Source organism: Sphaeramia orbicularis, chromosome 1, assembly GCF_902148855.1.
Source record: "Sphaeramia orbicularis chromosome 1, fSphaOr1.1, whole genome shotgun sequence".
NCBI lineage: Eukaryota > Metazoa > Chordata > Actinopteri > Kurtiformes > Apogonidae > Sphaeramia > Sphaeramia orbicularis.
Genome location: NC_043957.1, coordinates 19966430 through 19992226, shown reverse-complemented (window position 1 = coordinate 19992226; position 25797 = coordinate 19966430). Strand labels below are relative to the sequence as shown.

The 25797-nt window shown below is 38.2% G+C and overlaps 1 protein-coding gene across 2 annotated transcripts in view; it reads left to right on the top strand.

The window, feature by feature from the left end:
• Positions 1–25797, top strand: part of mad1l1 (mitotic arrest deficient 1 like 1) — a 162965-nt gene that overhangs the window by 85259 nt on the left and 51909 nt on the right. For both annotated transcript variants that reach the window (XM_030145717.1, XM_030145709.1), the window contains exon 17: positions 20088–20281. In XM_030145717.1, the coding sequence (XP_030001577.1) occupies positions 20088–20281 (194 nt within the window). The remainder of the gene's footprint in view (positions 1–20087; positions 20282–25797) is intronic.

Here is a 25797-nt window from a genome sequence, read left to right as displayed (position 1 = left end):
AAAGCAACAGAGTAAAGCAATGTTAAAAAGTAAGAGTTTAACTAAAAGCAAACAAAAAAGATAGGTTTTAAGTTTACTTTTAAAAATATGAACACTCACAGTGGACCTCAGGTCTTCAGGTAGACTGTTCTACAGTTGGGGGCCATAAACTCATTCATTCCCTTAGCTATCAGGCTGCTAAATGCTGGGAAGTGACTGAAGCTGATTTGCTATTTATTGTGTTTTATTACCTCCACCAGGAGGTATTGTGATCACATTGCTTTGTGTGCGTGCGTGCGTGTTCGTTTGTTTGTTAGCAAGATAACTCAAAAAGTTATGGATGGATTTTCATGAAATTTTCAGGAAATGTTGATACTGGCACAAGGAAAAAATGATTAAATTTTGGTGGTGATCGGGAGGGGGCAGATCTCTCTTGGTGGAGTCTGCGTTTTCTGAGTGCTTTTCTTGTTCTTTCTTTGCATCTTAGTCATTTCACTGTTGAATTTACTGCCCAGTTGCTGTTTTATGAGTACTGACAGGTGAATGTGTATGTGGCTGTCATATACTGCTATGAATGTTTTGCATTTGTTTGTTTGTTCCCTAATTGTTTGGACGTTCAGTAAGGCTGGGTAACTGTGAACTGAATTTCCCTTCGGGGATTAATAAAGTAGTCTGATTCTGATTCTAAAACATGAATGAGGGCTCACCATGACTTTTTCTGTGGACTCTAGGAACAGTTAAAAGATTACTACCTGAGGGCCTAAAGGTCCGAGAGAGCTCATGTCAAAACCAAATCAGATAAATAAATAAGGCTGAGACCATTAAGCATTTTATAAACCAATAAAAGCATTTTAAAATCGAAATGCAAAGTGTGTCAATCATTGTAAAGCACCCTTGGAAATAGCAGGTGGAGGTTTAATGACGATTGCAAGTGTAGTAGTAATATATTGATTACTGTTAATGTACTGTTACTATTGTACTGTCATTAATACTTGGATAGCCTGCACAAAGAAAAACATCCACACACAATACTTTGTTGGACCGCTTTTAGCTTTGATTCCAGGACACATTCACTGAGGCGTAAGCAGTGCCAAGCAATGCTTATGCAATGTCACAGTAAATGTCACATTTATTTCTGGCTATTGTTGCATTAATTTTTCACCAAGATCCTGTATTGCTGTTTGGAGGGTCAGACCACTGCATAAAGTCATCTCCAGCACATCCTAAAGATTCTCAATAGGGCTCAGGTCTGGACTCTCTGGTGGCCAATCCCTGTACAAAAATGATGTCTCATGCTCCCGTACCACTCTTTCACAATCCCACTGAGCCTGATGAATCCTTGTATTGTCCAGTCTCTATGGTCCCTGGTACACTGACAGTTGTTTAGGAACTGGGATGCTACTCATCTAACTAACTTTTTGCAGATGAAACATTTTAATATCAGCAGTAACTGTCCAATGGGAGGATCTTACTCATTTGCGTAGTTACATCCAGTGTATATTACAGGGTTCCTACTGGGTCTTAAAAAGTTGCAAAAGTCTTGAATTTGCAAATCTGCTTTTAATACCTTAAAAAAAGTCTTTAAAAGGTATTAAATTTCCTATGGTAGGTCTTAAGTTATGTTGCCATTAGGGATGTAACGATTACCAGTATAACGATAAACCGCGGTAAAATTGCAGATGGTTAGTATTACCATTTAAATTCTAATTATCATGATAACCGTGTTTGATTACCGCACTTTTAGGGGAAAAAACCCTGTGTAAAGATATGCTTTTATGTCAAATATTTGAGTATAGTTTTAATTTATTACAATTTTGATTTTTATATGCCAAACATTTGGAAACAATATTCACTTTTAAAGTCTTTGAAAAAGTTCGTTAAGCATCTTTATGTTATTTATGCAATAAAGTATATAATTTTTTTGTGTGTGTGTTTTCTGGCCTTTTATGTTGATATAGTAGGTTAAAGTGAAAAAAATAATAGGCAGATGATATAGATGAAGTTGTGCTGAAAAAAAGATACCAAACATGGGTATAGTAAACATTTCTTTATACAGTATATAAAGGCAAATCAAAAGTACTGAAAAACAGCCAAAATAGGCTCAGACCCCTAAGGGTTAACATTTGAATGTTTCTGCCAACAGAAGGTACATTGTACCCATTATATATATATATATATATATATATATATATATATATATATATATATATATGTTTTGTTTTGTTGTGTTTTTTTAATTCAACTTGGTAAAATTATTTCAGTGTGTGCACTGAAGTACTTTTTGAACATTTTGAGCGCAATTTCAATAATACCACGATAGTAATGATAACCGTGATAATTTTGGTCACAATAACCGTGATATGACATTTTCATATCGTTACATCCCTAGTTGCCATAAACTTGTTCACTGTATTGTGGTTAAATGTGTCTGGGAAATGTCCCAGTTGCAAAGACAGTAACATTAGTCTACTCTGTTCCACCCATTTCAATCCAACAATTTATATTGAAATTAGGAGCCAGTTATCGCTAACTTTGAAGCCCCCGGTGAGAAATGATCACAGAACATTCAGCTCAACACACATGCAGCTGTCTGTCGCGCACACACTGCCTGAGACAGCAAAAGGTAAGCATGGGGAAGTGGCAATTTAATAATGCCTGGTAGGAGAAAAGATAATTCTTGACCTGATTGACATGAGTGGAGGGGAACGTTTTTGATTTCTTGCACTAAGTGCAGCGAACTTCAATTGGAACTCGGAATGATGGGAATCAAGGTGTTGGAGTAAATAAGTGCACTTTTGCATCTCGCTCTTTCTCTCTCTCTCCATTGTTGTTGTTTGGGAAGTTTGTATATGACCTCGGCTAACCTCTCATGTAGGATGAATCAACAGAAGTTTGTTTGTCTTGTCATTTGTTTGATCTGAACAATAATTTGATCTGTCTTTCTTTGCTTTTAACTGAATGTTCACTACAAAAACTTAGAACTTGCCTTAGACTTAAATGTTAAAGCTTGAGACTAGCTTGTTTGCACATGTGTCACTTATCTCTATTCTTTTTTACACCGTAGTTATTACGTTACTCATTAATATAGCCACTGGTTTCAGTTTTAGGCACAGTCGTAATTCTAGTTCTGGTTTCTAGTGCTGGTCCAAAGCCTGGATAAATGGGGAGGGTTGCATCAGGAAGGGGATCTGATGTAAAACTTCTGCCAAACCAACCGTGCAGATCACAAACATGACTTTCATATTGGATCAGTCGGGGCCTGGGTTATTTAGTGAATGTGCAAGTAGTTTCTGTAAAAGAAGATCATGCAAGAGACAGAGTCAGATGGCAGCAGGTGATTTGCTGTGATGACCCCTAAAGGGAGCAGCCCAAAGTAGTAGTCGGGGTAGTAGTAGTGGGAGTAGATTACTACAGGGTGTATAAAAAAAAAAACAAAACTATACATTTTGAAAAATTACCCCCAGTTCCGCATTTGATAATTTTTGGAATTTTCTTTTCTGGACGTCGGTAAGTAGGGGATTGGTGGATATTTGTCCAAATTTACAGACCCAGGTTTTCATGCATGGGTGAGCAGGGGCAAATTACGCAATCCAAGTTAAAACTGGTTTGCGTGAAGTAGCGGTGGGATTTAAATCCAATCAAAGGTCATGGGAGGGGACAATGGGCATCCATCTTGTTTTCCACAAAATTGCCAGGTTACAGCATTAACACTTTGGCCGCCATGTCAGTTTCATTTCTTTACCCATGGCAGCTGCTGCCTGCCTTTCAAAGTTAATTCAACTTGTTTAGGCCTGAAAATGTCACTGAGGACAGGCCAAGTTAGGGTTAGGGTTAACCCTAACCCTAACCCTACTCACTGATGCATGGAAACCTGGGTCTGTAAATTTGGACAAATACCCACCAATCCCCTACCTACCGACGTCTATGAAAGAAAATTCCAAAAATTATCAAATGCGAAACTGGGGGTAATTTTTCAAATGTATAGTTTTTTTGATACACCCTGTATAGTGGTGCATATGGATGTCACATTAATTAAATGCCATGATAAACCTCAGTTTATCAACCCATGTCATGTGGCTTTGATGAACTTTGAACAAGTCTGTCTTATTTTAGTTCTACTGAACAGTGTCCACATCCACTTCAGTGGTTAGAGGGGGATACAGAGTTATGACAGGGTTAAATATTTAATCAGAGTTCAGGCATTTCGGCCCTTGAACTCTGTTAGTTCATCTGCTGACAGAGGACCACATGTCTTTTCTCTCTTCCTGCTCACCAACATCCTGTCTTTTATCTTTTTTCCCTCTACTTCTCTTTTATACTAATATCCACACCTGTCTTCCCTCTTCCTATCTTTAGTGAAGACTTCTCATTAGTTCCTGTGTCTTTCATCTAAAGGGATAATGAATGTTCTTCTTGTCCAGTGTGTTGAGTTCAGGCTAAACAGATGGTACACATTTTGTTTGTGATAGGTGTTCTTGTCTGGAAAATCCTCCAAGATTTATTGGCTTCGAGATTGTACCAGGTGTGTTGAGAATTTGAACTTTATATGAGCATCAGATATAGACTTAAATGCAGAAATGATCACATAACCCTCTGTGCATGTGTGAGAATAAAAAACAACAGATGTAAAATAGTCATCTCCCCAAGGAAGAAGTATGTAATGAAACCAGCTTGTGATTGATCTGAATTTGTGACTTAATCTGCTTCTCAGACAATTAATACGTCTTGTGTCGTTAAATAAATGATTAACACCACTATTAAAACTTAAATTCTCAGCTAACAGGCATTTTAAGATACCCAATTACCAGTGGGTTTATTTATATTGCTCTGTTTATGGAGATTCTTCAGCATCTGTCAGCAATAAAAGTGTTCTGGTTGTCTACTTTAACTTGTAGAGTTTGTTACAAGTTGTTGCTGTTGAATAAAATTATAACTGAAGAAATGATGGCTTTGGAGTAAAGAAATGTAGACACTCTGAGGTGCCGATCCAGCCTCTGAGCTCTGATTCGTCATTTGATTTCCGCAAACACTTTGCTGAAATGCTCCATCACAGTGTAGAAACATTTAAAGCTTTAAAGCATGATGGTTTGTAGGCGTCCCTGGGCCAAAAATCAATAATTAACTTTCAAGATAACAAGAAATCTACCTCCTCTGTGGACCAGGATGGGAGGTTTTGGTGGCTTGCATGTGTTTTCAGGTAGGTGGTGTGGGGGGGTGAATACATGATTGACAGCTGTAATAACCAACCGCTCTAACGACTCACTCAGGCATGAATCTACTCATCTATTCCAGCATCAACATAGAAGCTTGGAAAAGTGCTTTATCTTTTCCAAAGTAGCACAAATCATTCATCTTTATATGAAGTAGGGATGTAAACAATTGATCGACTATCAATTAATTGTCGATAAGAATTTGCTTGATTAAATTATTAATTGTTGGTTAATTGCCCTATTCCACGGCGGGATTTATGGTGTTGACAGTAGGGGGCACCACTGCCTAAAGTAGGCTTCATCACTGAAGTTGAATAATGTCGCGGCTTGGATAACCGTCAAACCGGACCATGGCGTTGATGAGTTAGAATGGCTTTAGGGACATGGTGGAGCAAAACACAGATAGGCCCATCTGTTTGTGGGAGCGGCCTAAATACACGCACAAATGCGGGGTCGGTATCAGATTGGAGCATTTTCCCTGGAGGTTGGTGTAGTCCATGGTCATCTGGACTATCTGGTCAGTGAGACAGAAGTTGAAAACATCCTCCAGTCTCCTGATCCGGGACACAGGTATGTCCTGCATTATGTCCCATGGTCAGCAGGGAGGGGTGGGGCATCCCCGCTGAAATCTCGCTCCATCATGTCAGCTAGTGATGCAAAGTCAGAAAAGCTCATTTCTTCTAAACTGCCCCTCTTAAGATCCATTTATTTTATTGAATTTCTCTGCAGAATTTCTTAAGTTCTACTCCATAAATGTCATTGCCTGGACTTTATCCAATGGTACAATAAATCAGTCATTAAGGAATATGACGTGCTTTTTCATGAAGTATATAAACAATATTTAGCTTTTGTTCTTATAGACTTGAAAGAGAAATTCAGGTTCTCAAGAAAATCGCAGCTTTTCAGTTAATCGTTAATCAATCGATAAGGTCAACCAACTAATAATTAATGGATTAATTGATAAATCGCATCCCTAATATGAAGTCCTTTGATTTGGACTTAGAGGAAAGAACTGCAGATGGAACGTGAACATATCCCCCCCCCCCCCCCCGATTACGATTCCTGCTGCTTTAGGACTCTCTCGCGACAAATCAGGCCACAGTCTAATTCTAATTCAAGTTGTGTGGATATTGCATTTGATCTAATGTGGTTTATACGTCTTATAACAAAGATGTACCTGGCCACTACCTCTGCCAGATCAAAATGTTATCTCATCTTTTTTACCTTATCTTATCTTGCTGTATTTTATTCTTTGTCATTGTTATTTATTTCTTGCTTATTTCTTTTTAAGTATCTATGAAAGTCTTGTGCGATATGGGTATGTGCAATATGTGTGGGTTATGTGATTGCATCTTTGGTCTTGTCTAATACTTCTGTGTTATTAATTGGCAGCTTCACTTGTGCAGCTCTTGGAGTCAAAGACAAATTTCCCTAAGGGGATAATAAAGTGTATCGTATTGTATCATAAAATGGTCATACTTTTGATTGTCTTATGTTGTAAGTGTAGCTCATGCACTCAATAATCACTCAAAATTCCAGTATTTCATGTTTCTACACATTTTTTTATTGAATATCTTGTCTTATCAGATTTTTTCATGTCTATTGTCCACTGATCGGTCATAACGTTATGGCATTGACAGTGTTGTTAATGTTGGTTATCTCTTTCCAAAGGGATTTGTCAGTGGGTGGATATATTAGGCAGCAAGGGAACATGTGGACCTCGACATTGATGTGCTAGAAACGGCAAAATGGACAAGAGTAGGGATCTGAGACACTTGGACAAAGGAGAAATTGTGATGTACAAATCACTGAGTCAGATCATCTCCAGATGTAATTGTTCATTTCCAGTGTAAAGTGGTTAGCACCAGCCAAAAGTATCTAAACAAACAAGATTTCAACAAATCCAGCATCTATGGGAGCAGAACATTATTACCACCTGTGTAATATTATGTAGGTTCACCTTCCACAAAAAACAGCTCTGATCCGAGGCCTAGACTCCACCAGATCTCTGAAGGTCTGCTGTGGTATCTAGACCAAGACGCAAGCAGCAGATCCCTGAAGTCCTGGAAGTAGAACGGTGGACTTCCATGGATCAGATTTATCTATCCAACACCTCCCACAGATGCTCAGTGGTCCTGAGATTGGGATGTTCTTCCTTGTTTTGTTTTTTTTGGTCGGCACTAACCACTGCAGACCAGGAACACCCAACAAGACCTGCTGTTGTGGAAACGCTCTGACCCAGTCATCACTGTTAAAATGTGGCCTTTGTCAACATCAGTTGCTCATTTTGCTGCTTCCAACACATCAGCTTCAAGGACTAAATGTTCACTATATTCAACCCGGTGAAAGGAACTATTGTCCTGAATGAATCAATATTATTACCAGTTTTCCTTTCAGTGGTCACAGTGTTATGGCTGGTTGGTCTATATCGCTGTAACTGTTTAACCCTTTTAATGAATGCAAACAAAATTCTCCATGTTGAAGGGCTTTTGTATTGAATTTCTACAGAAAATTACTGGTTGGTTAATTGTTTCCAATCCTGTATTTGCAGTAAATAAGTATTGGTCAAAATAACACAAAATGGTTACTTACGTTTGAACTTTGGAAGAGTTCAGAAATCAATATTTGCTGGAATAACCCTGATTTTCCATCATAGCTTTCATGTGTCTTGCCAGACTCTCCATCAGTCTTCCTCATTGCCGTTGGCTGTTTTATTTCATTCCTGGAGCTAAAATACAAGCAACTTTGTTTGATGGACTGCAGCCATTCATCTTCAGGGTCACATGCTGGAGGTTTTCAATGGCATTTTGGTCTGATCTGTTCATAGTTGTGTTTAACTGTGGAAAAGTATATATTTGGATGAAAAGCAAAGTGCAGATCCAAATGCATGCTGTAGGAGTTTGAGGAGCGAGTTGACAGAGATGTATGAATAAGACAGTTTCTGAGCAGTTGATTATTTTCTGACAGCTTTTAACAGACAGTTTCCGCAGACCCTCAGAGACCAATTAAAGGCAAAAGTCAGATGACACTTGCATTCTCATAAGCATGACAGTTCTTGCAAAAATCCATCTAACCCCTAATACTTTGATGCAGTGATTCAGCACGCATTAGCATATACAGTATGTTTATGCATTTTTATTTCTTCCGTTTCACAGCATGTCCCCGTGTAAAGTTGTCTGCATGTTCACGCAGTGTCTACTTCATGCCATCACTTGAGAATTAACAACAATTTTCCGGGCATTTTGATAACTGTCAGCCAGTGACAGTTATGTCATTTTCCCTAAACTCTTGAAAGAGTTTGTCATCAGCGCTGACTGACACTTAAGACAAGCCCAGGAACCCAGCAGAGAGACAGCACACTGAGACTTCCATAAACCTGCAAGTTTAGACTGTACCACCACTGATTTGTTTAGTGATGACAGACAGAAATATAATAGGTTAAGTTTCATGGAGAGATAAGTGGCGAGAAGAAGTAATGTTATGAAAATTCTATAAAATGTTCACTTTATTATAGAACACATAATATTCATATGTGATCAGAAGCGTTAATAGCATAACTATCTACACAGATGTCGTGTTCTGGTTCATGACATTGTTGTGTAGTTTTGTAATATTTCCATACACACAGGGGCGGCCATGACTCAGGAGGTAGAGTCGGTCATCCAATAACCGAAGGGTTGGCGGTCAACGCTTGGCGGTTGGCAGTCAAGGGTTTAGTCCGTTGTGTCCTTGGCCAAGACACTCCACCTTTCTTGCCTCCAGTGCCACTCACACTGGTGTATGAATGGGTATGAATGTTTGGAGGGGCCGTAGGCACCAACTGGCAGCGATACTTCCTTCTACAAATGTAGTTTACTACCACCAGAGTGAGAATGTGTGAGCAAATGAATAATGCAGTGTTTTTCAACCTTGGGGTCAGGACCCCACGTGGGGTCATGTGGAATTCAAATGGGGTCGCCTGAAATTTTTAGTAATTGATACAAAAAAGCAAAAAACACAAACAACTTACTAATAAAAAATATATGGTGAATTGAGAGAGACATCCACAATACATGAAAGACATGACAAACTGAAGCTGAAACTGAAGCACTGTGGTACTGTTTATCTTTCAAATGTTCATTGTTTAAGATGCTGCAGCTCTTTCATAATTAATAGTGTGAGTTATTGTTTGTTCAGTATTAATTTGTCAGCCTTGTAAATTCAAGCTGGACTGATTGTACATATCCTGACCAAGGAAAATAAAATTCTCACTTTGTGCAGTAATCTACACCTGGCTTTTCTGCCTCCGTCCATAATAAAATACATAACATAGACTAAATGTCATCTAAAATTAACATTTATTTGCAACATGGTAAAACAAACTATTACATGATCAAAAACAAATAAATTTTAGCAAAAAAATGTCTGTCTTGAATGTGTGGGGTCGCCAGAAATTTGTGATGTTAAAATGGGGTCACAAGCCAAAAAAGGTTGGGAACCACTGGAATAATGGGTCGATAAAGTAAAGTGCTTTGGGTGCCTCGAAAAGCGCTATAGCTTGTAATCCATTATTATTATTATTATTATTATTATTATTACATAAATATACATAGCCTCATATTTTAATTGAGAGTTTGGCTTCTTATTTTCTTTTACCAGATCAATATTTATTGTTGCTTTTAAATTTCTTAACCGACAGAGTTCAGCAGGTTTTTATAAACCGTTTTATGTCTGATTTTATCACTTCAAACACTGGGTCTCCTCAGGGCTGTGTACTTTCACCCCTCCTTTTTATAATGTACACAGACAGCTGTAAGTCTGGCCAACAGGTCAGTTACCTGGTGAAATTCTCAGATGATACTGCCCTGCTATCACTTCATCAGGGTTCATAGAGAAGTCATGGCCCTGCTCTGACATCATGTGTGCAGTGATGTGACGAGAACCTCCTTGACCTAAACGTGACGAAGACTAAGAAGCTGATTATTGATTTTAGGAAGGAGAAGTCTTAGTCTGAGCCTAGTAGTATTCATGGTGAGGACGTCCAAATTGTGGACCTCTGTACTTGGTTTAATTCTCAGCTCAGATTCGACAAAAACACAGTCACTACACTGCAAATTATTTGGTTCTTACTAAGATTAAAAAAAAAAAAAAAAATTAGATTGAGAAGTGTTAGATAATTTATCTTGTTTTAAGAGTTAACTAGAAGCACTCGGAGAGCGCAGACCTCCGCCAAGGCTGATCAGTGGCCCCCCCCGTGGGCCCCCCCACCCCCGATCACCGCCAAAATTTAATCATTTCTTCCTTATCCCATTTCCAACAAACCCTGAAAATTTCATCCAAATCTGTCCATAACTTTTTGAGTTATGTTGCACACTAACGATCAGTGCCCCCCCCCCTCGTGGGCCCCCCCACCCCCGATCACCACCAAAATTTTATCATTTCTTCCTCATCCCATTTCCAACAAACCCTGAAAATTTCATCCAAATCTGTCCATAACTTTTTGAGTTATGTTGCACACTAACGGACAGACAAACAAACAAACAAACAAACAAACAGACAGACAAACAAACAAACCCTGGCAAAAACATAACCTCCTTGGCGGAGGTAATTACCCCGTCCCCCCGAGGGGGAGGCAAGGGGTACTCTTTTTGGTTCGGTTTGTTTATTTATTTGTTTGTTTGTTTTTTTTATTGTTAACTCTCTAGCAGCAAATTATTGGTTGAATTCATACCAAATTGGGTTTATAGATTGCCAGTGACCCAGAATAGATGTGATTACATTTTGGGAACAGTAGGTCAAAGTTCCAATTTTTTTATGAATGTTAAAAATCTTTTTCTTTTCCCATTACTTATAATGGGTGAAATGTCAAATCTCTGTAGCAGCAAAACTGTTGGTTGAATTCATACCAAATTGGGTTTATAGATTGCCAGTGACGCAGAATAGATGTGATTACATTTTGGGAACAGTAGGTCAAAGTTCAAATTTTTTATGACTTTGTAAATCTTTTTTTCTCCCATTTACTCATAATTGGTGAAAATTCAAATGTCTATAAAAACATCAATTTTGTTTCAATTTACTTCAAATTTGGCACATATATAGAGGCAATTCATATGCTGACATCAGCACACACATAGACAAGATGACATCAGCTGGATCGATGCCAAAATAAGCGACAATATGTGCGAGGGGCGGGGTTTGTTGTGCCTGGAACCACTTGTTTGCTTTTATAATGGGCTGTCTGTGAAAGACAAAAACAGTCTCAACACCATCATTAGAGTCTGCTCCGAAATTATAGGAGTTCAACAGAGACCTGAATTCTTTATGGAAGAAGCAGGTGGTGCAAAAAGCCAGGAGAATCCTAAACCAACCAGACCACATCCTCAAAGACAGATTCACCCTATTGCCATCAGGGAGACGATACTATGCACCTCAGAGGAGAACAACCAGATATACACAAACCTATTTATTCCCTCTGCCATAAGGCTGCTGAATAAGTTAGAGTTGTAGGGTCCCTTTGATTGTTTTGAGCTGCTCACACTGACGGTGTGTGTATGTGTATGATGATGATATCTGAAATGTCAGTGTCTGAGCTGTCTTTTTTTTTGTATACTGTTCTATGAGCCACTGAAACCGTATTGGAGACCGCTAAACGGAGTTGCCCACTGTGGGATAAATAAAGTTATGTATCTATATATCTACCTAACATATTTGACAAAATTAAATGCCAGGCTTTGGAAGGTGTTAAAAATCACAAGAGCATGTAAATCTGTACTCAGTTTAGAAACTGTGCTCCTGGATTGATTGTCAAGCATCATCAGACATAATAATGCTGAATGTTCCTGCAATATTTAACTGTTACAACAATATTTTCTTCAAAGCAAACCCTTCAGTCAGACTAATATACAGGGAATATCTACCAAGTATAACACTGAACAGAGATACTACAAAATAGACCAGAATCACTTAAAAGAGTGATATTTTGCTTTTTTAAATTGAATTATGCATTTTAAAACATTTCCCTGTGGTCTGCATAAACTGTAAATGCTATGATTGGGTCTGAATTCTTCATTAATTCAACTCCACAGGTCCGTCTTCAATCCTATTTCTGAGTGATGACACCAGAAAGGTCATTTTGAGCGCTGGCCCTTTAAATGCACATAAGCCACTTCACATCCCACCCCCTCCAGGTTGTTGGCTGTGCTGCTCTGTCCCATTCAACCAATGACTGAACATTTTAGGTAATCAGCTTGAAGTTTGGACATATTTTTAGTATGGACTACAACCGCTGCTGCTGATAAACAATTATGGCGTACTCAAAGAAATATTCATCGGAAGTTTTGACTTTATATGTGCGAATGTCATGATGTAACTACTTATAAAACATGACAAATTAAGCAGGAATTAAAACAGGTTGTAGAAATCCAGTTGATTTTTGCCGGAATGAATATAAATATAGCTTTGCAGCACCTGGAGGGTTCAAATTTTTCTTACTATTATCGTCCCCAAATACACAAATAAATATACCAAAGACTAATAAAAGTGGGTTTAGCAAAATATGACCAGTTTAAAACATCCGTGGGGAACTATTGCTCATGCTACAGCTATTAGTTAATTGTAAAGTAAGTGTTGTAGCATTACCAACAGGTGACAATTGTGTGAATGATTTTGATGACAGTATGCTATGTAGGGGTGAAGTCCCTAAAGCTTAATTTTGTATGACCAAAAGTTTGATTATCTCCTGCATCTACAACATCTGGTTTGTCATGCAGTTTCTCAGAGGTCACCATCTTGTGCTTACTTCATATAAAAGTTTCATCTGTACCACTAAGATTAAAAAAAAAAAAAGAAAGGTGAGGTTTTGGGATTGCTTAGTCTTACACTTGTAGATGGTCCCTGCGGAGACTCTGTCAGCACCAAAGGACAAGGACTTCAGCTCTAAAATGAAGCCAGTGCAAAAATATCTCAAAGTGCGTTGCTCCAGCCACACAGGACTCCTGCAAATTCCAAACATTCAAGTGATTATTGCTGTTTACCAATTCTGCAAGCTAGTGTTTAGTGTTTACTCCCCACTGACTCCTTGCTAACTAAAATGACCCTTCATCTCATACATTTTCCCCACCTTTTGTCCAAATATAGTCACTTCTAGCTCCAACATAGCAATGGCCAAGTCTCGTAAATCTCACTGCTTCAGAATGGGACTTGTTTTACTGTTCCTGTCTATGGTTACCACAAAACTTCTTCATTTAACCCTTAAAGACCCAAACAGCCACTGGCGACCAATACCATCTACTGATCTAAAATGTTTAATAAATGTCATTCTACTAATCCTATCAATACATGTAAATAATTGCCGTAAAACACACTTTGTCAACTTTTCATGGTCATCAGATATGACCCATTTGGGTGTTCAGAGGCTCCATGGTGAACGTGGAAACACCGTCATCTTCTACAACATTGATTCACCAGTAAAACCCATGGAGTTGAATCGATGACAACATATAGAGATGGGGTTTTTTTTCTTCAGTTAATAATATATTCTTCTGAAAAACTAACTTCTGTAGTTTTGTCTGTTCTGATATAACCTTGTACTGACTGATTCACAGTGTCAAGAGAGAAAACATTCATTGTTGGTCACCTTTAAGTAGTACAACAGATTAAATTTAGAAGAAAACATTTCAAATCCCACATCTTCAACTTGAAATACAAGCTTGTGTTTTGTTTTCAGTTTGCTAAATGGGTTGTTTGTATTTCTCTATTTCCATAGTTCCTGTCGATCCATTAACCCTATTAATACAAGTAAATAATTGGTGTAAAATGCAATTTATCATCTTTTCATGGCCATCAGATATGACCCATTTGGACTTTCAGAGGCTCCGTAGTGAACGTGGAACACAGTCATCTTCTACAACATTGATTCACAAGTAAAACCCATGGAGTTAGATCTTGGTTTATGCTCAGTTAATGATATTTTTTGTTGAAAAAGTCATGTTTGCTTCATTTTTCTCAGTTTCTGATATTGTGACGATCAACTTTAATCTGCGCTTTTATGAACATCTACATGATCAGTGAATTAAATATGGGAAAATACCAGATTTTCATTGAAAAAATGCAAAATACAGAGGATAATGTCACAATAAATGGTGATAAATTACTTAAGAAAGATTAAATAGAGAGAAAAATTTGTTTGTGAACTGCCACAAAAGTAACACTGGATCTTTATGGGTTAATCAACTGTAACCCACAGGAGTATGTATTCAAGGCGTTAATCTACTGCTGAGGAAATAAAAATAAGTTCACATGATCTCACTGTAGTAACGAATAGATATCCTTGGTGTAGATGTTCAGCTGTGCACAGTTTTACTTCACATTGATGTTTTACCGAAGCAATGACGCAAAACATCATGCTGGTTAAATTACATTTGTCAGTTCTATAACACAGAATGGTAAAAATATATTTAGGTCTTTATGTGATTGTGGAGGTGCAAGACAAACTATTCCGAACTCCTGTAGTATATGAACTATTAATACAACAGCTGTTGAGCCACTTCTAATCACTACAGGAGACTTTTCTTCACCTGATTCCCACCTTCTCACTCATCTTTTTCTGTATCTCTTTTAACTCTTACTGCGTTGATAACATTGTGATAATCTCCTGGATGAAGCTTAATTTGTGCTCTGACAACCTTCATTTTTCTGCCTCTTCAAATCACGCATCAAATCACAAGTAATTATCACGAATTGATTTTCAACAAATTAAAGTCAAGGCCCATCGTGTTTCTACTTAAATGATTGTGTCTGGTTGCAGCCATGAGATACAGCCCACTGCTTTAGTTCCCTCCCCTCTCTGTGCATCACAGTGCTCTGTAGGCCTTTACTGAGCAGATGGAGTGCTGCAGGGAAAGCATATCTGATAATGAGCTGTCTACCTATGCTGCGTTAGCGTAGTGGGTTGAGTGGAACTCTGAAGAAGAGAGCTAAAGAGTTAAAGAGAAACGGTTTAACTCAGAAACTTAGAGCGGCATAACCACCCAAGGTTATAACAGTTTTGGATTTTTCTCTGTAGTTTAGTTTTATTTAGTTGTGACTTTTTTTCTCTAATTCAGTTAGTTTTAATTAGTTTTTAAAGCAGGTTTGCTAGTTTTTATTAGTTTTCAGTTTTTTCTAAATGCTTAGTTTTAGTTTAGTTTTAGTTTTTTCACATTTTTTATCTTCCTCGCCATCGTATTCAAAATAAATCCCATACAGGACTCTGCTGCTTTCTCCCAACTTTAGTCTCTATGTTTCCAAGTAGAGTGGTGATGAGAAGCTGACTCTAAATGACAAGTGATGAAACGTGATGGACTGTGAAGAACCATATGGTGCCGCCTGCTAAAATTGGTCGGCCGAAATAAATTGATTTCATATCAATCCGACACTGACAAAGACGAAAACGAAGGGAATTTTATCCTTCATTTTTGTAAGTTTTAGTTAGTTTTGTAAGCACACAATACAGTTTCAGTTAGTTAGCGTTTTTTCTTTTAATTATAGTTCTTATTTATTTCAGTTAACAAAAATGTTTTTTCGATTCTAGTTTTCATCATTTCGTTAGTTTTTGTTAACAATAATAACCTTGCAAATACCACTTAAGCCAGTAGTTCCCAACCTTTTTTGGCTCATGACCCCATTTTAACATCACAAATTTCTGGCGACCCCACACATTCAAAACGGAGCCTTTTTTTTGCTAAAATTAATTTGTTTTTGATCATGTAATAGTTTGCTCTACTATGTTGCAAATAAACGTTAATTTTAGACAACATTTGGTCGCTATAATGTGTGCTATTATGGATGGATGCAGAAAAGCCAGGTGTAGATTACTGCACAAAGTGAGAATTTTATTTTCCTTGGTCAGGATATGTACTGTCAGTCCAGCTTGGATTTACAAGGCTGACAATTAATACTGAACAAACAAGAACTCAAACTATGAATTATGAAAGAGCTACAGCATCTGAAACTGACCACAATGAACATTTGAAAGATAAACAGTACCACAGTGCCACTGCTTCAGTTTCAGCTTCACAGTTTGTCATGTCTTTCATGGATTGTGATTGTCTCTCTCAACTCACTACATATTTTTTATTTGTAAGTTTTTATTTTTATCTATTACTAGAAATTTCAGGCGACCCAATTTGAATTTAAGGCGACCCCAGGGTTGAAAAACACTGGCTTAAACCCTATTCGGACGGGATTAGATTTACATGGGTACGTGGGGTAAAGTAATAATTGCTAGAGATTGTAGTCCCATTTGAATGTGCTATGTCAGTAATCACTACCGCACAATGTCAGTAAATATTACCGTGACATTTACCTTCTGTAGAAGGGTCTGGGAAAATGACCCCAGGTAATACCAATCCCCTACAAATAGACCAGTACTTAATATGTGTCTAGATATTCCGTCATATCCTGTTTACAAGTCTTTTTTTTTTTTCAAGCATGAAGGCTGTTGAAGAAGCACTCAGTTTTCCAGTAGGCAGTCAGACAAGCGCGTGTGCATCCTCGTGTCACCTCAAGTCTTTCTAAAGTGGCAACGCAAAGCATTTTTTGTTGCACATGTAGTCATTTAATATAGGTACTGTTCACATACCACAAATGTGTAAATGAGTAAATTTAACGACAATCTGTAACATAAATATGGGATCAACTGGATTTAACTTATCGGGTTCGGACACAAACACTGAAGTGGCTGTCGGGTTCAGGTTGGGTTTGGACGCAGCTGTGTTGGGACACGGGTTGGGTTTGGACAGAAATATGTGGCCCGAGTTGGGCTCTGTTTTAGACACTCAAGTCTAATTGGAAAGCACCGTTATATGCACATGACAACAGGAGGGGACGGTGGAGCATGAATGGATTTACCCCTCCCACTTGTGGTAGTTTTACTGATATTTCTTTTCCCCTTATGAATTGGCCGTTAATATTACCGACATCCTGTGGTAAAGTGGCATTACCCCGTGTGTCCATGGAAACCAATCCAGTCCAATTAGTGTTTTAGAGGGTAGGAAGTAGTTTTCATTTAATCTCATTTTATTCTCTTTTTCATACACCTTTCTGTATTCATAAAGAGTTGGATGCAAAAAATTATATTCTGATTCAAATATGATGTATATCTGTACCTTTTCTATACCTGTGGATGCCTGAAGCTTGAGCTTTAACACAACTGAAAATCTAAAAAAACAAACAAAAACCATATTAGCACATGTTGGTCAGGTTAAATAAAAAAAAAAAAATCACTATTTGCAACTAAGAATAAATGTGTGTGAAGTTAAAAATGTATTGAAGAGTATTAAATATACTTTTAGGACTTAAAGCGGAACCCAAGATTTCATGGTGCATTGAAGTGCATCGTGTAATACAAAATGATATATGAATAACCACAAAAGTTTATCTAAGGAAAGATTTGTATGTTTTCTCAGTTTTCTTTTTTTTTTTTTTTTTTTTTTATTGATTGTGTGCCATTCCTTTCTTGATCTGTGTTTCAGCATTTTTAATAATATGATACTAAAATTCTAACATGTGATTCATTTCTAGCCCTAATATTTATAGTTACACGTTGAATTTAAAGATTATTTATGCAGTCAACTGGATGTGGCATGGAATCACTCCGGACAATGTAACTAACTACTTAACTCCTTTGTAACAATTTGATTTTATTATTTTTGTTGAATGGCTTGGCAACCTCAAAATGCTTGATGTTGGTTATGTTTTGTCCATTTGTCCATTGGTACAGTGGTAGTTGATGTGTTTTCTCTGAATGTGTCTTGCATAGATCCCTAAAAGGACCTTAAATTGTTCCATAGTGATCCTAAAATATTGCCTGAATCCTACAAAGCAGATAATTCACATTGTACTGTTGTGTACTCTGGAATTTCCATTACTCCTACACTGCATTTTCTCTTTACATGGATGAGAAATGACTCTCCTATCAGGTACACGTTATGAGATTTTAAGCACTTCCAGATGAATATTGTGAAATATACCATTGGTTACGGTTCCAAAATGGCGTCAGCGAGGTGACAGATGGCCACTGTCACAGTCTTATGACCAAAGACTGAATTCTGACATGTGAAAAATGCAGGATGACCATTACATTGAAGGACTTAATGTCTCAGGAATAACTAGAGCGTATCTCATGAGATTTATCACAAACTATGACTTGAACTCCCACAGCTGATTGAACTTGGATGGCTAGAGACCAAAAGTGAAGGTCATTATGACCGTGCAAAACATGTTTTTGCCCATAATGTCAGATTCCAGATGAGGACTCAAGGACATGAAGGTAATTGACTGAAAATCTAAAATTTCGATACATCCAATCGGAAATTTAATTTTTCTGTTGTCTCAAATTGAAAATGTACATAAAAGACATCTAGGTGAAAATGCACCTGTTTTGTGTATCTCTATACAAATGTGCATCCTGGGAAAAGCTGTAAAAAGTCTCTTTTCTTGTCTTGTATTGTCTTGCTTGTGGCATCAACTTTGCATTATAACTTTGTCATGACTTACAATACCATCTCTCCAGGTGAGTGTTAACAGCTGTGTTTCCCATGAATGTAATCACTGTTCTTCAAGTCTACAACAGCCAATGTTCTGTTCATCTTTCCTTCCTTCTTCTGTAATTTATTACCTTCCATACTTTGGATTTCAGGTTGGTAGTGCACTGTTCACCATGTCATCAGGTGTATTCAGACCTACTTCTTTTGGTCCATTTAAAGCAGACCAGAGTTTGTTTCCCCGGAAAGTCCAGACTTTTTTCTAGGTGTGAATGTAAACATGCAAACTCTGATTCAAACCAAACAGACTCTGGGCCAGTTCACTTCTGATGTGAATATAACCGGCCTCAAGCCGAAACAAACCAAAACCAAGGATCCATGCGCTTTTTTATGCTTGTCGAGCCACCTTAGCCACGTGACATTGTGGGTAATCAACAAAACTGGAAGTAGCCTAGCCGCATGGGTAGCCAGAGCTAATAGCAGCAGCCATGAGCTGTGGACAGACGTGGGGCAATGAGGAGATGGAATGTCTCGTTGACATTTGGTCAATGGTCATGTAGGACCTTCACGTTTGTTTTCATCAACACCTGCTGTCTCTGATTCACCCCACCTCCCGACTTTTCTGTCCAATGCCAGCGCAGTTCGTCACATGCGTGCTTCTGTTTACAAATTTTGGTCCACTAGCAAAAAGTACAATAAGAATGCGATCCAACCCAAACGAGACTAGACTTTCCAGGTGTGATATATACTCACCTACAGGGGTTGGACAAAATAATGGAAACACCTTCACCTCAAGATGATAATGCCCCAATCCATACAGCTAGAATTGTTAAAGAATGGCATGAGGAACATTCTAATGAAGTTGAGCATCTCGTATGGCTGGCACAGTCCCCAGACCTCAACATTATTGAGCATTTATGGTCAGTTTTAGAGATTCAAGTAAGACGTCGATTTCCACCGCCATCATCTCTAAAAGAGTTGGAGGGTATTCTAACTGAAGAATGGCTTAAAATTCCTTTGGAAACAATTCACAAGTTGTATGAATCAATACCTCAGAGAATTGAGGCTGTAATTGCCGCAAAAGGCGGACCTACACCATATTGAATTATATTTTGTTGATTTTTTAAGGTGTTTCCATTATTTTGTCCAACCCCTGTACATTACACTAACATCACTCTCATAGAGGGTCAGAGGCCAGTGCAAGTTGACATTAGCAAAGCTTCAAACAACTGACTGATAACATCAAAACCCTACTATCCTTTCTGTTCATGGTGTGTTTTTGTGGATCCCGGGGTTTGTGTACCAGTTCAGTTGTATCTTTCAAGTTAATTTTGGTTTCCAGTTTGTATCAGTGAATCTTTACACCCCTCTTCTTTTAATTCGGTGTGTATTTCAGATCTGCGTAAGCAAATGGAGAGCTCTGAGCTAAAGAACCAGAGGCTGAAAGAGGTCTTCCAGAAGAAAATCCAGGAGTTCCGCACAGTCTGCTACGTCCTGACCGGATACCAGATAGACATCACCACTACGAACCAGTACAGACTCACCTCAGTCTACGCCGAGCACATGGACGACTCCCTGCTCTTCAAAAAGGTACAAACCCCTGATATACTGATGGAGACTTGTTAGAAAACAGCTTTTCTAACAAGATACTTTCATTTTATCATGGCAGTGTGAAGCAATTGCATTTGTTCTATTGTGCTTTTTGAGATTTACAATCTGAAAAATGACGACACATACATAACGACCATTTCATTGTGAACTTGGCCATTACAGTGCATTGTCTGATCAACTTCTTTTGAATTGTACATACACATCTGTTGAACCATTCAGGCTTAAAACACATTCCACAAATTTGGGACGGTAACAATTTAAGATGAGTAATAAGGTTAAAACTATAAGTTAAGGTGTGATTTGAAACAGATGGTATCGGCAAATGATTGTAATTAAGATCTGGTACCAAAGCAGAATCTGGGAAAGGCCTCGTCCTTCAGGGCCAAGGATTTCAAGCTCCTTCAAATGCATGTGGAAATCACTGAAATTTCCAAAGAGTACTGTACTGATATTTTTCTTTAATGAAACCGGAGGAGTAGGGTATGGGCCAAGGACAAACCCTTTAAATCTGAGAGCAGATCGACATTAAGGATCTCACAATGGTCTTCTGACATTGTAAGGTAATGTGTTTGATTGAATTATAGGACTATGGGGCTTCGGTGCAGGTATTTGCTCTTTGAGTGCCTTTCACCCACTCTTACTGTATCTCCACCATCCATGTTTCTGCCCCATTACACCATGTTATAGCTTTGTGCCTGACTTGACCGTGCACTGAGATGAACACCCACAGCCGAGACTCGTGTGCCGTCAGTACTGAATCTGGGTGTACGTGATCGGGTTATTTATTACTTCATGGGTATGTAAATCTATTTACACTGTCACCTGTCATGTCTTAATTCTCTTATGGAGACAAGATGCAGGTCCCTATACAGTAAACAAGTAAATGTGAGGGATAAGTGTTGTTTTAAGCTGAGATACAGTGATTCATCTGCACTAAAACAACATTGTCCCAAACTACTGGTATCGGCTGAAGTTGGTGCCGCTAGAGGTCATTAATATTGTGCTTCCAATTCAAAGTTGTGACTTTGGGGGAAAATAATGAGGCTGAAAAGATAAAGCTTGAAGTTCATTCCCGCATTTTGTAATTCCCTTGAGTTTATTGTTCAGTGATTCAGATTTATTGAACTAAAACTAATAAATAAACTAATCCTAATACCTCCTAGAACCTTCTTTTCTGACAAATTTGCACAGAAATCTATAAAAGCTGATTCTGTTTGTTTTTACAAATGCTTACACTCTCCTATGTTAAATTCATGCGAGAGAAAAAAAAAGTACTGTGACTTAAAGGTCAGCCTCAGTATTTTTTTTTCAACACATCTCCGCCTGCAGGAATTTTTTCTGATGTTTTTAATTATTGTATACCAACCCTCTCACAGTGCTGTATCCTTAAAGGCTATGGTGTACTATTATCTGTCCCCTCGAGTCAAGCATGACACTACTTGAGCATCACAAAGACAACAAGATCATTATGGTTAACAAAAGGCAGTTTGAACAAACGATGCTCAACTAATGATTTGCCATTTCTAAGAGAAATGTCAAAGGAAACTACACAGCTCAGCATGCTGCTACTCATTGCTCAGGGTTGATTGGGTCATGTTAGTCGGAGTGTTTTCTCTTGATGTGTGGAATTAGCATCACCAAAAGGACCTCCAGTCAATGGTCATGCGAAAATATTGCTGAATTAACGTTATTGAAAAAGAAACGACAAAGCATATAGTATAGTTGACTTACAGAGGGATTTCCATATTCCTATGTTGCAATCTCATATTGTACTTTTGAGAGAGAACTCTTGACACAGATATGCTTTTTAAGGTTTTGGGCCCAGATGAAAGATGAGAAAACTTACAGAGTTTTACAGGACCTGTCTATACGAAGACAGTTTGGTCGTATCTGTGAAAGTTTTGTATTGGATAGGCCTTTCGTCCACACAAAACCAGCGTTTTCAGTCACTGAAACCGCAACTTTTTGAAACCGGGTCCCAGAGTGGCTAAATTTGAAAACGCCCGTTTCGCATCTTCATCTGTACAACCAAACCGCGACTTTTCTAAAACAATGATGTCATAGCCCCACTTCTCTAACCTTTCACCTCAGAAGCAAGACACCGTTTCACAACAACAACAACAATGGTGGACTACAGACTAGTTCTCATGCTACATCAGCTATTGAGCTTATTGGAAATATAGAATCAAAATCTTCAGCTCCTCTTTCATTACAATGAGCAACAAACAGCCATAGCAACAATATTCACTACATGCTCTTGGATCTACTGCAGAGAGGGGCAACCAGGAGGAAATATTGGATCAGACCCGTAGAACCAAGCAAGCTTTATGCGCATGCTCCATTTCTTCTTCTGTGTTTTTTGTGAGAGCAGTACAATGCCACATACAGGCCTGGCATTTATGCTACACCTTTTTCAGTGGTTTTGTGTGGATGCAGATATTTCCTGTAATGACTCCATGTTTATGGAGCAATTTTTTGAAAACAACAAAGAAAAAGATCGGATAAGAAAAGATGCGGTTTCGTGGGGACATGGCCACAGTGTCTTTCGTCACGTCTAAAATGGTCGTCCTCAGTCCGTCTGCCAGAGAGATGACCAAGAGCTGAGACTGAAGACTTAACTCTGATGTGTTAAGAGGTTTAGGATGATCATTTCACAGTGTGACCTGCCCTGACTAACTAGCCAATAGGAATTTAGGATAAGATGATACAGAAACATACCTGTTGCTCTCAACAATGGAACACATATTGTTAGCCTTATGGCAGAATTTTTGAAGTCATATTATTTTCAGGTCATAGCCAATGATGAAAAATGTAGCAGCAGTGTTAGGAGACTAAGATAAGATAAGACTTTGCTGATCCCACCATGTGGGAATTTCCCAGTTAACAACTGGAAAAGCAAAGATGAAGAGCAGGGAAGACAGGCTGAACTGAGAACTGTTATACAGTCTGAAAGTTATGCAGTTATCACAATTTGGCCACAAATATGACTTGGGTTATGTATGTGGATGCTAAACAGTTAACTTTGCTAAAATGGCATGCCTAGATGTGCTCTTATCCTCGATATCACATTCTCATACACTCTGGATTTTGTACTAAACACACTATAGAAGTGTTGATTTCCTCCACAGTGATGTAGATGGAGGACACACGCCGATAACTTTATTCTTGTACATTGTGTGATGTTGCTTACAATTTGGAAGGTGGTATCATTTGCTCCCGGGTCATTCTTGTTACCTTGGAATGGCTCGGGACAAACTGCCGTTCATGGAGCGGAAAACAAGAAAAGTTCACACACCAGTACAGCCCCTTTAATATGGCTTATTTCAGCTGTGATGTTTCCAGCACTGTAACTTTTCTTCAGAGTCTGCAAATTTTTTCTTTTTTCACTCCTGTTACATTGATTATCCGACACCCAGCAAGATTATTCACTCTTGCAATGTCTTGGCTCTTCATTCACAGCATGTGCTATGATGTACCACATTTCTACAGTAGCTCAGAACAGGCTCCTTCCTATATTTCAGTGTTTTAAGCAGGTGGCGTCCAGTGTTAAGGCATTACTGTCACCTACTGTGGTTGAGTGTGGACCACAGTTCATATCCACTCAACTAAAAAGCCCAGAATGAACAAATACTGATATTATCAGGATGCTGTCACATTTCTGCAGCCACTGTAGGGGAGGGTTGGGGGTATTAAATTCAGACCTGCCAACCTGTACGCATTTTGCGTTGCAGGTACGCAATTTGACATCTACATACGCTGGTACAACTTGCCACTCTAAACTACGCAAAAAGCTGCAGACATGTGAGTTCTGTGGGAAATGTACACATGCTGTACTCATGACTAACAATACGATGCAGCAGCGTGGTGGAGGGATTTCAACCAATCATTGTAGAGTAACAGAGAAGAAAGAGTCTGCCGAACCTATAGAGGGATTAGGCCTATTTGTTTATCAACACGGCGGATGCATAATATCCTTGCTCCCCCTCCTTCCCGTCTCCTGCTCTCTGCCTCCTTCCCCATTCCCCTCAGAATGTACCAAAGATAACAACTTGAAATGTACGTCGTGGCACCTAGTAATTCAAAAGGTAAAGTTTGTATATGTTTGTGTGTTGACCTGCCAGCTTTTGGTAAATGTGAAGTGTTAACGTTACTTTCACTGTGAAAACATTTGAGCCAAAGTTTGAGTAAAATAACAAAAAAACTTTGCAGATTTTTTCCTAGCAAATCTATCGATTATCATGTTCCCCTTATGACCTTAATGCACTGTTGAAGAAAAAAAGCTGTACGTTTGTATTCTGGCATATATAAGGGTGATTCAAAAAGTTTGTGGAAAATGACAGTTGGAAAAATTGGTTTAAGTTATATTGTTTATTTTTCAACGTATGCTCCATCTAGGTCAGTACACTTCTGCAAACTGGTGCACATTGTGCTTATGCTGTAGAAACATTTTTGAAATGGTTCATCTTTAATTGCGACACAAAGCTTTTCGAACTCATTATATGTTAGGTTTGAATGAGGCTGGTTCGGATGGGAAAATAATACTGCTTTAGGTTGCAAATGTAATTTTGTTACAGCATGATAAGCGAACTTCCCCGTCGCATTTGTGCAGCTTCTGTAATTGATTTGTATGCATGGAACTGCAGATCATTGTGTAGAATTCTAACTGTTCAATCAGACAATCCAGCAGTATTGTCAGAACTTTATGGCTCTGATTATTGTGTTTTTTCAGAACAGCACTATTCTGACCCAACATGTAAAGAGTTCATAAAGCTTTCTTTGTTGAATTACAGATTCACCATTCGTCTAAAACATTTGTATTGCATGAGGATTATATGCACCAGTCCAAACCATATTGCTAGATGCAAAGTAATCTGGGGGAAAAGACAGCAATTCATTAGCTAAATGAAGACATCAGTGGCATGTGCATGAGTTCATTAGCACCTTTCAAATTGTGTGTGGGTTTGTGTATTTGTAAGATTAAAAAAAGATCTTTATATAAGGAGGAATATTATAATTTATACAATTTAAATATTAGCCAGAAAAATTTATTTTGCATCAACTTAATCACTCTGCCAGTATCAGGCCAGATGAGAAAGAAGACAGGGAGAGACAGGGCAGACCGGCCAAGAAGAAGAGGGTCCATGTGCCCCAGAAGCTTCTGCAAAAATGTCAAGAGCAGTGGCCATGCTTCAGACCTTCACAAATTCCACATCATACATTTAGCACAGTGTGCAATTATGATGTGGACATTACCACCAGGGAGCTGCAGGTTATATATAAATGAGTCCCAGTGATGTGTGATGTGTGTAAACTGTGAGCCAGTTTACTCAAAACCTAATAGAAAATAAAAGCAACTATTGCAATATATAAAATTAGTTACCATTTTAATTAAATACATATGAAAAAGGTTTTAATTGATTTTGATAAAATAAGAATTAAAATTATTCAATCTAGTTAATTTGTGGCTATCAGCTATTATAAGCACATATAGGATG